The sequence below is a fragment of the Macrobrachium rosenbergii genome, chromosome 42 (genome assembly GCF_040412425.1).
Source record: "Macrobrachium rosenbergii isolate ZJJX-2024 chromosome 42, ASM4041242v1, whole genome shotgun sequence".
NCBI lineage: Eukaryota > Metazoa > Arthropoda > Malacostraca > Decapoda > Palaemonidae > Macrobrachium > Macrobrachium rosenbergii.
Genome location: NC_089782.1, coordinates 7,985,627 through 8,002,295, shown reverse-complemented (window position 1 = coordinate 8,002,295; position 16,669 = coordinate 7,985,627). Strand labels below are relative to the sequence as shown.

At 36.3% G+C, this 16,669-nt stretch overlaps 1 protein-coding gene and 1 pseudogene across 1 annotated transcript; both read right to left on the bottom strand.

Moving 5' to 3' along the window:
* Nucleotides 1-5,272: 5,272 nt before the first annotated feature.
* Nucleotides 5,273-7,635, bottom strand: LOC136827925 (rhodopsin-like; annotated as a pseudogene).
* A 6,027-nt stretch (nucleotides 7,636-13,662) lies between these two features.
* LOC136827923 (rhodopsin-like) lies at nucleotides 13,663-16,447 on the bottom strand. The gene is made up of 2 exons (XM_067085384.1): nucleotides 16,322-16,447; nucleotides 13,663-14,960 (listed from the first exon to the last, which is right to left on the bottom strand). The coding sequence occupies exon 2, from the start codon at nucleotides 14,958-14,960 to the stop codon at nucleotides 13,836-13,838; it is 1,125 nt and encodes a 374-aa protein (XP_066941485.1). The 5' UTR covers nucleotides 16,322-16,447; the 3' UTR covers nucleotides 13,663-13,835.
* Between the last annotated feature and the right edge of the window lie 222 nt (nucleotides 16,448-16,669).

The following is a 16,669-nucleotide window of genomic DNA, read 5'->3' as shown; positions in this document are numbered from 1 at the left end:
ATATACTACGATAATGCCCTTAACAAACTAAACGACCACATATTACTTTTCAAACTGTGACTGATGCGCAATTCGCTCTTGATAATGAAATAACACTTCTCAACAATACTCTGAAGCCAGATAAGTTCAGCCAGTAGAGATTTTGTAATATTCGCCTGTCTTTTGAATCTTTATATTTGATCACCATACCAAGAAATGTGAGAGAACTGAAGGCTTATGTAATATATTGTTCGCTTGGACACCACTAAGTCTGTCATGGCCATTACCGTGCAGTTTCCAATTTGTGTCACAGTTGAGGCACACTTAACGCGTCATACGCCACGTGGGGCCGTCTGGCCCAAACACATTAATGGTTTGTCATTAATCTACTTATTATTTTAGGGTTATGACTATCAATGAATATTTTTGCACTTGGCCGGTCTTTATGCACGTTGGAGTTGTTTGGTGTACTACTTAACATTTTATATATCATTTTTTTTTCAGGTTCTAGATACTATTGATCGTGTCACTGATGGTGATAACGATACTTTCGGTGATTTATTAGATGATAATGGCTATGAACCCTTAATGCGCCAGTGTTGACCACAAAACGTTCTTAATTTTTTTCATTAGTTAACAAACACACACGCACACAAAGGATGCATGGGGAATACATTAACAAAATTCAAAATCTGTAACTTGTGCACATTTTAAAAATCACCAATTAAGCTGGAGTTCCAGGTTGCGAGTTTTCACCTGGCAAACAAATGGTTAAGGGTGAGGTGATAAAGCATGAGAACAGACCCACAGCAACGAGCAGAACACAAGAGTGTATAAGACACACTATTTAAGAAAAAAATCAAGCAATGGATGCAACACCATTTAGTAGAACAGGAATTACAGAGAGATGGTTTCAAACATTAACACAACACAATCCAAAGCAGGAAGAAACAAGTTAACTAAATTCACTTTCCTTAAAAGATGAGAATGAGATACTTTAATATGACAGAGCTTAGTCCAACAATCAAGAAACAATGCCGTCTTATAATGGAATGGCAATAATTCAGGTGAAGTACCCCCAGAAAACTGAAAAAATAATAGTAACTATTAAATATCGCCCTATTAACATTTGGGAAAAAAATAAAGTGGTATTCTAAAATGCCTTGACAAGTGCGATGTAAGTCTAATAAGCTACAAACCCATAAAAATTAAAATAAAATCACTGTCCAATGACCTGATAACTTCTTACAGTCCCATACATATCACACACATGTAACAACTGGAAAAAGTATCAAACATAAGTCAGGGTACTACAGGGGGATCCTCCTTAGAACTTGCTTATTCTTAATTTACCTTAATGGAAGAAACTGTCGGACAGCTGATATGCATCCACTTGACAAGGATGATGTCAGGAATGAAAGACAAACAGTTATTGTTAAAGTAGGAAAGAGACAAGATTAGATGAAAATTCAAGATGAAGTGTGACTACTCTATTGCCGAAGAGAAAGAGTCCCAAATCTGTGCTGGTGTCAGCATATGACGGGTGGATGGGACTGCCCAATCTGTAGCAGCTTGTACAGGCGCTTCTGTGCAGCACTGGCTAGAGTCTAATAGGTTTGGTCCTGGTTCTGGTTGTTCCTGGCTTTGCGCATGGTGTAGGTGGTATGTTGTAAGGCCATGGACGCCTTAAGCAACTCAACTGCCATCTTAAGGTCTGCTATAGGTATGCCCATTGCTTTAGTTCGAGGTGGGTGGGTGGGGGCAGGGCAATGGAGCCATATTTCCTTTGCCAGGTCAACCTTTTGGGCCTTCTGTCAGTGCCAGGGTCCAGAAGTGCCAGCAGGGACTCAAGTTTGTCCCAGGATGCCCTTGCTATCGTGTCACCCCGTTGGGTGTTCAGAAAGTCAAAGGTCAGTCAGAAGTGGGGTTGGGGAGGGGCAAGGAGAACTTGGTCATCAAGAACTGGTACAGGACCTGAGCAATTGACCACTATGTAATCTAGTAGAAGATGGTGTTGGGGACCAACTCAAGAACAGTATAACTACTTTGTTGAACTTGTGATATTGCAGAGGCAGAATTGTATGTCCTCTCTTAGAACCAAACGAAAGGTTCAGTTGTCCATGGACTTTCTGTGATCTTTTTCTTACAAGAAATCTGTTAGTCACAATGGGTTTTTATGCAAGAGGCCACCAGTGTAAGGAGAGAGCTTCACATGAGTTTGGAGATGACTAACTCATTTCCAGGATTCAACATGTGAACGGAAATGTGGTTGCAAATAGTCAACTCTTTTGGTTGGGAAGTTAGTGACAGGTAAAGCAAGTGACACACAAACATGTGACTGTGGAGTTACACTGGGATTGGCTACATAACCTGTCAGCTAACCCTGGGCTCTGCAGTGAAGCTTGAAGCTTTACATCTCTACAAATCTGGGTATTGTGCTTTCTCTTTAGTAAGCCTTGTTGCTCGCTTGTTTACTTTTTTATGTTCTGCCGATATCATAACGTCAGGGAAGTTATGATTATGTCACTCAAGCTGTAGTTCAGTTTGTGCTGCCCATGCTCCAATTCCTACACCTTGGTAGCTGTCAAGGTTGGCAGTGATCATTGAGCACCCCCGCTGCCCTGTTTCTGTCCACAAGGTGTATCAAAAGTGCATCAGATCTTAATAATAAATAATGTACTTTCGGCATCCCATGTAAGGCTTGCCTTATCAAATTCGCTGGCTATCCTTCCTTTGTGATAATTAGTCTCAATTACATTATGCAACGTGTCTCTTTTCTTAGTTTTACTTGTATTAAAATTCCATTATTAGTTTAAAGAATGCGAGATATCATCCAACATGGGACTATATTTAAGACTTGTGGAAGCTTTCAGTCACACTGCACCTAAGCAAACGGCTCTCTAACTAATCTTTTCTCTTTTCCTCATAGTCTTCTTGAAGAAAATCAGAGGGGTTTAGGTTCCCTACTCAAGACTACTTGTCAATTGAGCAACCTTTAAGAATTTAGGAATTTATAGTATAATTTTTTTGCATTCATTTTTATAAAAAAAACTAACATATTGCCAAGGATCAATATTCCCAGTATTAATATCTCTAATACTGAAAGGTTACTGATTAGCTGACAAAACCATCACAAATCCTGCAAAAATGTATGTAAATGTAAACTCTCACTATTGCCACCCATGTCACTATTTTCTGTTTTTCAAGACTGATGATGTTGAAGGTGGAAGTTTATACTTGATTTAACACCAGCCGAAAGGAGTGACAAAATCATTAGCAAACTTAAAGAGGATAGGGATGGGGCAAGGATAGTAGAATGCAGCTGTGACTAAGGGAACATTACAGAACTTGTATAGTCCTGGTGCTATATTTATTGTAAGACAATGGAAGTTCTTTGGAATGTTTCATGAAATTTGCAACAAAAGATTATTCAACATTTAGTGTGAAGTAAATTTCTCAAGAAATTAGACTAATTTGACTTCTCTTCCTTGACAGCTGAGATTCAAGTACAGTGATCTGCTTACCTACAAAAAAAAAAAAAAAATCTGATATGTCCATGTTCTTGATTTAATCCTGATGATTATTCCACAATATACCTTTCAAATCTTGTGTATAAACTTCACTTTTAGTAATTCAATATTATACTGAATGTGGGCCCAGAATTTTTACCATAACCTATTATTGAACGCAAATTTTTCAATTTCTAGGTACAGTTTATTAATTTGAATATTAATAACAAAGTGAAATAGCTTCGGAAAAAATTTCTTCACATTTCTTAGCAGTTGCCATTTTGTATCATTATTCTACTATCTGAAGTTCCATATACATGTCTTTTTAATGAACAGTTGATGTTCAAGAATTTAGTTAATCTTTCAATTCAATGACTTCGTCATATTTGTTGTTTATTTTTAACTTTATTTAGCAGTAACATTTCTTTATTTATAATTAAATGTGTGATGAGGTAAAACTACCCATTGTTATTTCTAAAAAGATGTCAATAAAAGACCACATTATGAAGAAAATTTTATTCGGAATACGATATCGTACAAGGTCGAAGAAATATCTCGCTCCAATATTCGGACTTCATCCAATTGCACTTTGCAATTAGGCCGTCACCAAAATTTGGTCGTCAGCTGGTCATCATAAAGTGCTTAGCACTTTTCATTGGTTGAAGTGGTCTCAGAAACAGTTGTGGATTCCTCATCCATTTCGGTTGTACACGCTAGGCAGGGTAGTTTCTTCTCCATAGCAGCACGGTATATGGGGTGGCTGATGCGCCTTGTTGTTCAGTATCAGATATTTTGTTCCTTCGTGCCAGCCCTATGAGAGCCGTTAATTAGCTCAGTGGTCTGGTTAAACTATTTTAATAATAATAATAATAATAATAATAATAATAATAATAATAATAATAATAATAATAATAATAATAATATCCGTATGCATTCCAACTGAGATTACCAGATTCCCTGATGTTGATTTCCGTCTTGCTCTTAACTCGTCAGTATTAATAACACTATTCTCAGCCAAATAAACTGCATTTTCAGGAATATTTTAATTTCGTTATGCTTCAGCAGATTCTAGCATCATTGTATACACACACAATATTGTATATGTGTGTGTATGTGTATATAAGTTCAATGGGAAAATCTGCTGCTTAAAGTCACTATAATTCTTATGCAATTCTAGTGTGTCAGTATTTCATGAATAATAAAGTGGTGCAACGCCACTTTATAGATTAATTCTGATATAGATTTTTTCTTGATAACTGGTCGGTAAGAACAAAAACATAATTGAATAACTACATTTTAAGCGGATAAATTTCATTGTACCTTAACATGATTTACAGGGGCCTTTGTTTTTGTGACAAGTCTGCCTGTGGGCAGTTCTTCTAATCAATAAAACAATGAAACCATGTTTTAATTATGAGTTGCTTAATGGTATTTGGTATTGAACTATTGTTACTTTTATTTCATCATTCTACATTTCCAACTTCTGTATCCTTTCATTTTTAACCTAGATTTCTATTTTCTATAATTTTGTTTCGCTTCATTACCATTACTTTTTTCTTTGCCTAAATATTGTAAGTATACAGTACATCTCAGTTGATCAATTCTACATTATTTTCAAATTTGTGTATTCACATACACACACACATACATACATACATACATATATATATATATATATATATATATATATATATATATATATATATATATATATATATATATATATATATATATATATATATATATAATGATGATGGAGAGGGTTGTTAAGTAAAAAAAATCAATCGATGCAGATAATTTATTAAAATTACTGTTTCGAACAATGTCGGAGAAGTATCTCGAATCGATCAACACGTACATGCGCTTTGCATTTCGGTCATCACCCAGTTGCGCTTCGTAATTAGATCGTCACCCAATTACGATTCGCAATGGCCGTCAACTGGTCATCATAAAGCGCTTAGCACTTTTCATTGGTTGAAGTGGTCTCAGAAACAGTCGTTGATTCCTCATCCCTTTCGGTTGTACAAGCTAGGCAGGGTAGTTTCTTCTCCATAGCAGCACGGTACTTGGGGTGGCTGATGGCATAAACAATAGGGTTGTAGACAGCATTGGCCTTGGCGAACACAGAACCCCAGATGGAGAAGAGAGGAGTAACAATAGACTTGTAGTGCATGCCAGCAATATTGATAATGCAATAGGGGGTCCATGCAATGAACCAAAGGGAGACTGTTGTGAGAGCAACCTTAGCGAGGCGACATTCGTTGGATGTCTTCTTGGCTTCTGGGTCATTTCTCAGAGACTTGACTCCCATCTTCTTGGCCTGTTCACGCATCTGTTTCTCGTGAGTGGCAACAGCCTTCAGGATGAATGCATAGCAGTAAATGATCATGGCCAGAGGGAGGAGGTAACAATCAATAGTGTAGAGCCAGAGGTAAATGTGGTACCAAATATCATCAGTGAGGTAGTCGGTACCACAGGCAGTCATGTTACCTTCAGGAACATATCTGCAGTATCCGAAGAATGGAAGAACACACCAGAAGACAGTCTGAGCCCAGATGAAAAGAACGTTCAACAAAGCTCGATTGGTAGTCAAAGGTGTTGCTCCAATTCCCTTCACAATAACGTTGTAACGATCCAAAGTAATGAATACCATGGCCCAGATGGAGGCGGTTCCACAAATTGAACCTATAGCAGCGTAGACTTGGCAGAATAGACCACTGAATGACCACATCTGGTTGTAACAGTTTATCAAAATTGGTGGACACATGCATGCCATCATGAAAAGTCAGAGACAGCCAGACTCACTACATACAAATTTGAAGGTGTTCTCAGAGATTTGGTGTTCATGAAGACCCAGATGACGACGAAGTTACCAGAGACTGCAAGAGTACCCATTACAAACATCCATACGCCAACCAGACTATACCAGAGAGGGTTCATGGGAGGATACTGGTACCAGTGATCATCAACATAACTCAAAAGCTCTCGAGGAACCCTGTCGACCACGGTATAGTTACCGTATGGATTCGTAGATTCATGGTTGCTTCCAACCATATTGGATGGATCGTCCCAGTAACCCATCTGCAACAAAGGAAAAAATGGAAATATTTGCGATGATTGCTTATAATAATCGTTTTATATGATGATGTAATCGATGACACAACATCCACAACTACTTTAAAACCATAAGAACTATCATTTACATTTATAATGAGAAGACAAGACAGTAAAATATAAATAGGATTCACATCAGTCAGTCATGTCGATGAATTAGATGCTTTTATTTTACGTTACAGAAAAAAAAAAAGAAATTAAATTTCTACGATCATTTAGTCTTTGAATAAACAACGATCATTTACTCTATGGATAACAAAGACGATAAATTAGTCTAAGGATAACAAAGACAGAAAAGTTGTCTATGGATAAAAGATAATTAATTAGTCTATGAAACAAAGGCCATCAGTTAGTCTATGGATAACAATTGATAAATTAGTCTATGGATAACAAAGACTAACAGTTAGTCTATGGATAACAATTGATAAATTAGTCTATGGATAACAAAGACGTTGCAAGATGTATCTATTTTTGATGTTAGTGTCAATCAAAAAGCAATTATAGTTGAGAAGCACCGAGTGACTGAGCCGGGGAGGTGAACTAAGTTAACATTGGATATGTGTTGTAAGAGAGATCCAGCATGAGAAACGAACAAAAAATATTCTTTTTAACAACAATCATAGTCGCTGCTGACGAAAAAAAATCCATGCCTGGCACAACGTTACAAAAAAAAAAAAAAAAAAAAAAAAAGAAACAGAAATAAAACTAAACAAACTGTTTACTTATTTGATACATGAGTTATATTTTATATTTTGTAATGCAGAAACCTTAAGATCCAAGTGATAACTTGATTTAAATATTGTGTGCTGTATTAAGGACATATGTGATATAAAGATGTTGTAACAGTGACATGGCTGATGTATGATTGTAGATTTTGCACCATGGTAATAGAGAATTTAATAAAACGTTAATGATATGCCAAATACTTGCCTTGTCGAGATACTTCGGAGGGTTCGTAAATATTCAACAGCGGCCTGGAGCAGAAGCCCGGGATTCCGTCCTAGGTGCTATGAACGACAATGGCGAGAAGCGAGGCTTTTTATACTTCATTCATAGCTCAGTGGACTAAGCGTTCGCCGTTTGTCTGCTCGTGCAGAATAATCTCTTACCTAACTGTATAACGAACCATTTGAAAGTTACTCATGTGGATGACGACACCCTATTACATTTAGTCTAAATGAAAGGTTACAGTATATCTTTAGAGCTTATATTATTCTCATTCTTCTTAAGCTTATATTCTTATCCATTTCCTTTTTCTTATTCTGTTCAGTACATAGGCCTTGAACAATTTCGACAGTTTAAAAGACGGAACACTGAAAATGACAATATGTTTCATTTGATTTTGTGAGTTCATTACTCTCTCTCTCTCTCTCTCTCTATATATATATATATATATATATATATATATATATATATATATATATATATATATATATATATATATATATATATATATATATTTATATATATGTATATATATATACATACACACAAATGTATAATATATATATATATATATATATATATATATATATATATATATATATATATATATATATATATATATATATATATATATATATATATATATATGAACTGTTTTCAGTACTATCATCGTCACACTTGAGAAATACAAAAAAAAAAAAAAAAATTGAGTAACTCCCCCAAATGCCCAATCCCAGACTAAACTACTGGTCATATTCTTCTTGCTAATAATACCTTTTTAATCCCAGGTGCACCATTAATCACTACTGACGACAGTAATAATATTTAGAAATAAATTAAGCCTTCAACTCAGGAACTTCTTAAAAAACAAAATCTTTACTGTTGTAATCTGGCTCTATCAGGTTAATACCATTTTGTTCCCGGAGTTTACTGCCCTTCACACACAAAACAGACAGAGAAATCTCGAATGAGATTTTAGACGGAATTGCGCTTTTAAATTTGCTAATTTAACTACATACTACGATAATGCCCCTAACAAATTAAACGACCACATATTACTTTTCAAACTGTGACTGATGCGCAATTCGCTCTTGATAATGAAATAACACTTCTCAACAATACTCTGAAGCCAGATAAGTTCAGCCAGTAGAGATTTTGTAATATTCGCCCGTCTGGCCCAAACACATTAATGGTATGTCATTAATCTACTTATTATTTTAGGGTTATGACCATCAATGAATATGTTTGCACTTGGCCGGTTTTTATGCACGTTGGATTCGTTTGGTCTACTACTTAACATTTTATATATCAATTTTTTTCAGGTTCTAGATACTATTGATCGTGTCACTGATGGTGATAACGATACTTTCGGTGATTTATCAGATGATAATGGCTATGAACCCTTAATGCGCCAGTGTTGACCACAAAACGTTCTTAATTTTTTTTCATTAGTTAACAAACACACACGCACACAAAGGATGCATGGGGAATACATTAACAAAATTCAAAATCTGTAACTTGTGCACATTTTAAAAATCACCAATTAAGCTGGAGTTCCAGGTTGCGAGTTTTCACCTGGCAAACAAATGGTTAAGGGTGAGGTGATAAAGCATGAGAACAGACCCACAGCAACGAGCAGAACACAAGAGTGTATAAGACACACTATTTAAGAAAAAAATCAAGCAATGGATGCAACACCATTTAGTAGAACAGGAATTACAGAGAGATGGTTTCAAACATTAACACAACACAATCCAAAGCAGGAAGAAACAAGTTAACTAAATTCACTTTCCTTAAAAGATGAGAATGAGATACTATAATATGACAGAGCTTAGTCCAACAATCAGGAAACAATGCCGTCTTATAATGGAATGGCAATAATTCAGGTGAAGTACCCCAGAAAACTGAAAAATAATAGTAATTATTAAATATCGCCCTATTAACATTTGGGAAAAAATAAAGTGGTATTCTAAAATGCCTTGACAAGTGCGATGTAAGTCTAATAAGCTACAAACCCATAAAAATTAAAATAAAATCACTGTCCAATGACCTGATAACTTCTTACAGTCCCATACATATCACACACATGTAACAACTGGAAAAAGTATCAAACATAAGTCAGGGTACTACAGGGGGATCCTCCTTAGAACTTGCTTATTCTTAATTTACCTTAATGGAAGAAACTGTCGGACAGCTGACATGCATCCACTTGACAAGGATGATGTCAGGAATGAAAGACAAACAGTTATTGTTAAAGTAAGAAAGAGACAAGATTAGATGAAAATTCAAGACGAAGTGTGACTACTCTATTGCCGAAGAGAAAGAGTCCCAAATCTGTGCTGGTGTCAGCATATGACGGGTTGATGGGACTGCCCAATCTGTAGCAGCTTGTACAGGCGCTTCTGTGCAGCACTGGCTTGAGTCTAATAGGTTTGGTCCTGGTTCTGGTTGTTCCTGGCTTTGCGCATGGTGTAGGTGGTATGTTGTAAGGCCATGGACGCCTTAAGCAACTCATCTGCCATCTTAAGGTCTGCTATAGGTATGCCCATTGCTTTAGTTCGAGGTGGGTGGGTGGGGGGGCAGGGGCAATGGAGCCATATTTCCTTTGCCAGGTCAACCTTTTTGGGCCTTCTGTCAGTGGCAGGGTCCAGAAGTGCCAGCAGGGACTCAAGTTTGTCCCAGGATGCCCTTGCTATCGTGTCACCCCGTTGGGTGTTCAGAAAGTCAAAGGTCAGTCAGAAGTGGGGTTGGGGGGAGGGGCAAGGAGAACTTGGTCATCAAGAACTGGTACAGGACCTGAGCAATTGACCACTATGTAATCTAGTAGAAGATGGTGTTGGGGACCAACTCAAGAACAGTATGACTACTTTGTCGAACTTGTGATATTGCAGAGGCAGAATTGTATGTCCTCTCTTAGAACCAAACGAAAGGTTCAGTTGTCCATGGACATTCTGTGATCTTTTTCTTACAAGAAATCTGTTAGTCACAATGGGTTTTTATGCAAGAGGCCACCAGTGTAAGGAGAGAGCTTCACATGAGTTTGGAGATGACTAACTCATTTCCAGGATTCAACATGTGAACGGAAATGTGGTTGCAAATAGTCAACTGTTTTGGTCGGGAAGTTAGTGACAGGTAAAGCAAGTGACACGCAAACATGTGACTGTGGAGTTACACTGGGATTGGCTACATAACCTGTCAGCTAACCCTGGGCTCTGCAGTGAAGCTTGAAGCTTTACATCTCTACAAATCTGGGTATTGTGCTTTCTCTTTAGTAAGCCTTGTTGCTCGCTTGTTTACTTTTTTATGTTCTGCCAATATCATAATGTCAGGGAAGTTATGATTATGTCACTCAAACTGTAGTTCAGTTTGTGCTGCCCATGCTCCAATTCCTACACCTTGGTAGCTGTCAAGGTTGGCAGTGATCATTGAGCACCCCCGCTGCCCTGTTTCTGTCCACAAGGTGTATCAATAGTGCATCAGATCTTAATAATAAATAATGTACTTTCGGCATCCCATGTAAGGCTTGCCTTATCAAATTCGCTGGCTCTCCTTCCTTTGTGATAATTAGTCTCAATTACATTATGCAACGTGTCTCTTTTCTTAGTTTTACTTGTATTAAAATTCCATTATTAGTTTAAAGAATGCGAGATATCATCCAACATGGGACTATATTTAAGACTTGTGGAAGCTTTCAGTCACACTGCACCTAAGCAAACGGCTCTCTAACTAATCTTTTCTCTTTTCCTCATAGTCTTCTTGAAGAAAATCAGAGGGGTTTAGGTTCCCTACTCAAGACTACTTGTCAATTGAGCAACCTTTAAGAATTTAGGAATTTATAGTATAATTTTTTGCATTCATTTTTATAAAAACTAACATATTGCCAAGGATCAATATTCCCAGTATTAATATCTCTAATACTGAAAGGTTACTGATTAGCTGACAAAACCATCACAAATCCTGCAAAAATGTATGTAAATGTAAACTCTCACTATTGCCACCCATGCCACTATTTTCTGTTTTTCAAGACTGATGATGTTGAAGGTGGAAGTTTATACTTGCTTTAACACCAGACGAAAGGAGTGACAAAATCATTAGCAAACTTAAAGAGGATAGGGATGGGGCAAGGATAGTAGAATGCAGCTGTGACTAAAAGAACATTACAGAACTTGCATAGTCCTGGTGCTATATTTATTGTAAGACAATGGAAGTTCTTTGGAATGTTTCATGAAATTTACAACAAAAGATTATTCAACATTTAATGTGAAGTAAATTTCTCAAGAAATTAGACTAATTTGACTTCTCTTCCTTGACAGCCGAGATTCAAGTACAGTGATCTGCTTACCTACAAAAAAAAAAAAAAAAAAAGAAATATCTGATCTGTCCATGTTCTTGATTTAATCCTGATGATTACTCCACAATATACCTTTCAAATCTTGTGTATAAACTTCACTTTTAGTAATTCAATATTATATTGAATGTGGGCCCAGAATTTTTACCATAATCTATTATTGAACGCAAATTTTTCAATTTCTAGGTAAAGTTTATTAATTTGAATATTAATAACAAAGTGAAATAGCTTCGGAAAAAAATTCTTCACATTTCTTAGCAGCTGCCATTTTGTATCATTATTCTACTATCTGAAGTTCCATATACATGTCTTTTTAATGAACAGTTGATGTTCAAGAATTTAGTTAACCTTTCAATTCAATGTCTTCGTCATATTTGTTGTTTATTTTTAACTTTATTTAGCAGTAACATTTCTTTATTTATAATTAAATGTGTGATGAGGTAAAACTACCCATTGTTATTTCTAAAAAGATGTCAAATAAAAGATCACATTATGAAGAAAATTTTATTCGGAATACGATATCGTACAAGGTCGAAGAAATATCTCGCTCCAATATTCGGACTTCATCCAATTGCACTTTGCAATTAGGCCGTCACCAAAATTTGGTCGTCAGCTGGTCATCATAAGGTGCTTAGCACTTTTCATTGGTTGAAGTGGTCTCAGAAACAGTTGTGGATTCCTCATCCCTTTCGGTTGTACACGCTAGGCAGGGTAGTTTCTTCTCCATAGCAGCACGGTATATGGGGTGGCTGATGCGCCTTGTTGTTCAGTATCAGATATTTTGTTCCTTCGTGCCAGCCCTATGAGAGCCGTTAATTAGCTCAGTGGTCTGGTTAAACTATTTTAATAATAATAATAATAATAATAATAATAATAATAATAATAATAATAATAATAATAATAATAATAATAATAATATTCGTATGCATTCCAACTGAGATTACCAGATTCCCTGATGTTGATTTCCGTCTTGCTCTTAACTCGTCAGTATTAATAACACTATTCTCAGCCAAATAAACTGCATTTTCAGGAATATTTTAATTTCGTTATGCTTCAGCAGATTCTAATATCATTGTATACACACACACAATATTATATATGTGTGTGTATGTGTATATAAGTTCAATGGGAAAATCTGCTGCTTAAAGTCACTATAATTCTTATGCAATTCTAGTGTGTCAGTATTTCATGAATAATAAAGTGGTGCAACGCCACTTTATAGAATTAATTCTGATATAGATTTTTTGTTGATAACTGGTCGGTAAGAACAAAAACATAATTGAATAACTACATTTTAAGCGGATAAATTTCATTGCACCTTAACATGATTTACAGGGGCCTTTGTTTTTGTGACAAGTCTGCCTGTGGGCAGTTCTTCTAATCAATAAAACAATGAAACCATGTTTTAATTATGAGTTGCTTAATGGTATTTGGTATTTAATTATTGTTACTTTTATTTCATCATTCTACATTTCCAACTTCTGTATCCTTTCATTTTTAACCTAAAATTCTATTTTCTATAATTTTGTTTCGCTCCATTACCATTACTTTTTTCTTTGCCTAAATATTGTAAGTATACAGTACATCTCAGTTGATCAATTCTACATTATTTTCAACTTTGTGTATTCACATACACACACACACATACATACATACATACATATATTATATATATATATATATATATATATATATATATATATATATATATATATATATATATATATATATATAATGATGGAGAGGGTTGTTAAGTAAAAGAAATCATCGATGCAGATAATTTATTAAAATTACTGTTTCGAACAATGTCGGAGAAGTATCTCGAATCGATCAACACGTACGTGCGCTTTGCAGTTCGGTCATCACCCAGTTGCGCTTCGTAATTAGATCGTCACCCAATTACGATTCGCAATGGCCATCAACTGGTCATCATAAAGCGCTTAGCACTTTTCATTGGTTGAAGTGGTCTCAGAAACAGTCGTTGATTCCTCATCCCTTTCGGTTGAACAAGCAAGGCAGGGTAGTTTCTTCTCCATAGCAGCACGGTACTTGGGGTGGCTGATGGCATAAACAATAGGGTTGTAGACAGCATTGGCCTTGGCGAACACAGAACCCCAGATGGAGAAGAGAGGAGTAACAATAGACTTGTAGTGCATGCCAGCAATATTGATAATGCAATAGGGGGTCCATGCAATGAACCAAAGGGAGACTGTTGTGAGAGCAACCTTAGCAAGGCGACATTCGCTGGATGTCTTTTTGGCCTCTGGGTCATTTCTCAGAGACTTGACTCCCATCTTCTTGGCCTGCTCACGCATCTGTTTCTCATGAGTTGAAACAGCCTTCAGGATGAATGCATAGCAGTAAATGATCATGACCAGAGGGAGGAGGTAACAATCAATAGTGTAGAGCCAGAGGTAAATGTGGTACCAAATATCATCAGTGAGGTAGTCGGTACCACAGGCAGTCATGTTACCTTCGGGAACATATCTGCAGTATCCGAAGAATGGAAGAACACACCAGAAGACAGTCTGAGCCCAGATGAAAAGAACGTTCAACAAAGCTCGTTTGGTAGTCAAAGGTGTTGCTCCAATTCCCTTCACAATAACGTTGTAACGATCCAAAGTAATGAATACCATGGCCCAGATGGAGGCGGTTCCACAAATTGAACCTATGGCAGCATAGACTTGGCAGAAGAGACCACTGAATGACCACATCTGGTTGTAACAGTTTATCAAAATTGGTGGACACATGCATGCCATCATGAAAAAGTCAGAGACTGCCAGACTCACCACATACAAATTTGAAGGTGTTCTCAGAGATTTGGTGTTCATGAAGACCCAGATGACGACGAAGTTACCAGAGACTGCAAGAGTACCCATTACAAACATCCATACGCCAACCAGACTATACCAGAGAGGGTTCATGGGAGGATACTGGTACCAGTGATCATCGACATAACTCAAAAGCTCTCGAGGAACCCTGTCGACTACGGTATAGTTACCGTATGGATTCGTAGATTCATGGTTGCTTCCAACCATTTTGGATGGATCGTCCCAGTAACCCATCTGCAACAAAGAAAAAAAATCAAATATTTGCGATAATTACATAAATTATTCGGTTTGTATAACAATTCCAACGATTATACATCACCAACACCTGCTACGAAATCCACCTCTCAAGAAATCATTAAAATGGATATAATGAGAAGACTAGGAAGTATAAGTAACAACATAATTTACAAATGGCTGAATTATTTATTTGAAAAAGACAGAAATGTATGCATTATGTGCTATCTTTTTTGCGTTTTGCAGATGGTCTTCTCTAAATTTTGAGCCTTATGATTGCCCAACTGAAGTGATATAACTCTGACTAAACAAATACACATATCTGTATATAAGTGCACAGAAAATATCAGTGCCCTAATGTAAATTGTAGCTTTTCATGACAGAAAAGAAAAGTCGAAGGAGTAGAGCAGAATAAATCAGGAAAGTAATTTACACAATATACAATGTTTTGAAGCTCTGCATTAATCTTGTAAAATATATATTCTCAGTTGCTTGTAAAAGAAGTTCCTCCAGCAAAATAACAATACTGGCTAGCTGCAATTATACTGTCTTTATTATTTAAACTTACCATTATATATCGGAGATATGAAATAATGATATGAACATACCATGTGATAGTTCTGAAATAATAAAAAAAAAATTCATCCAAACTTTCAGTAAAAACTTATAATGGTCCTAATATGATGAATCAATATTTAACTGACTTTAGATTACCCGTGGCTGGTTCGTGACACTGTACAAATCTTGATATCATACGGAAGAAGATTTCAAGATACAGGTTGTCAGAGGGAAACATGAGCCATCTAAACATACTTTCATAAAGCTGACCAAAACTAAATAAGGAATATGAAAGGATAAGCAAACGATAGCCTTTGCGTATCCTTGTATCACTCACTTGACAGATTTATCTCAATTAAAATAACACGATTCGATAATACTAAAGAGCAAGAATGACGATGATATTTCGGGAATTTGTTGCACGTCAAAATTGCAAAAGAAGTTTTTTGTAATATAGCTACCACATGTAAAGGTCAACGATAAAAAGCCATTTCTATCATGACCTACGAGTCATTGTGAAACACAGAGAAACGTAAAAGAGAAGACTGAATTAATCTTGGATATGCATTGTGGGAGTCATCATGAATGATTGTCGCTCTTCAAGGAAAAATCCATTCCTTGCATGAAGTTACAAATCACAGCAATAAACTTCAGCAAACTGTCGTGCAGTAGGATATGAGGGATGTATTTTGCATTTTGTGGTCGTAATGTCGACTAATGAAGGAGATGATTATTTAATGCTGCGTAGCTTATTATTGTCATATAAATTACTATACAGATATTACTGGTTGTGAAATACTTACCTTGTCGAGATACTTCGGAGGGTTCGTAAATATTCACTAGCGGCCAGGAGCAGAAGCCCAGGATTCCGTCCTAGATGCTATGAACGACAAAGGCGAGAAGCGAAGCTCTTTTATACTTCACTCTCTCTCTCTCTCTCTCTCTCTCTCTCTCTCTCTCTAGACATTCCGCCGTTAGTCCTCGAGAGGAGAAAAAATCTGTTACCTAGCCGTTTAATGAACCATTTGAGGTAACCAACCGGTTAACGTAATCCACCTGACCAGCACTTGTATAAAACGGTGGTGTTATGCAATGCATGTTATGTATATTGCTCTATTTACAAATGAAATTTTTCTTCTTTTCATGAAATT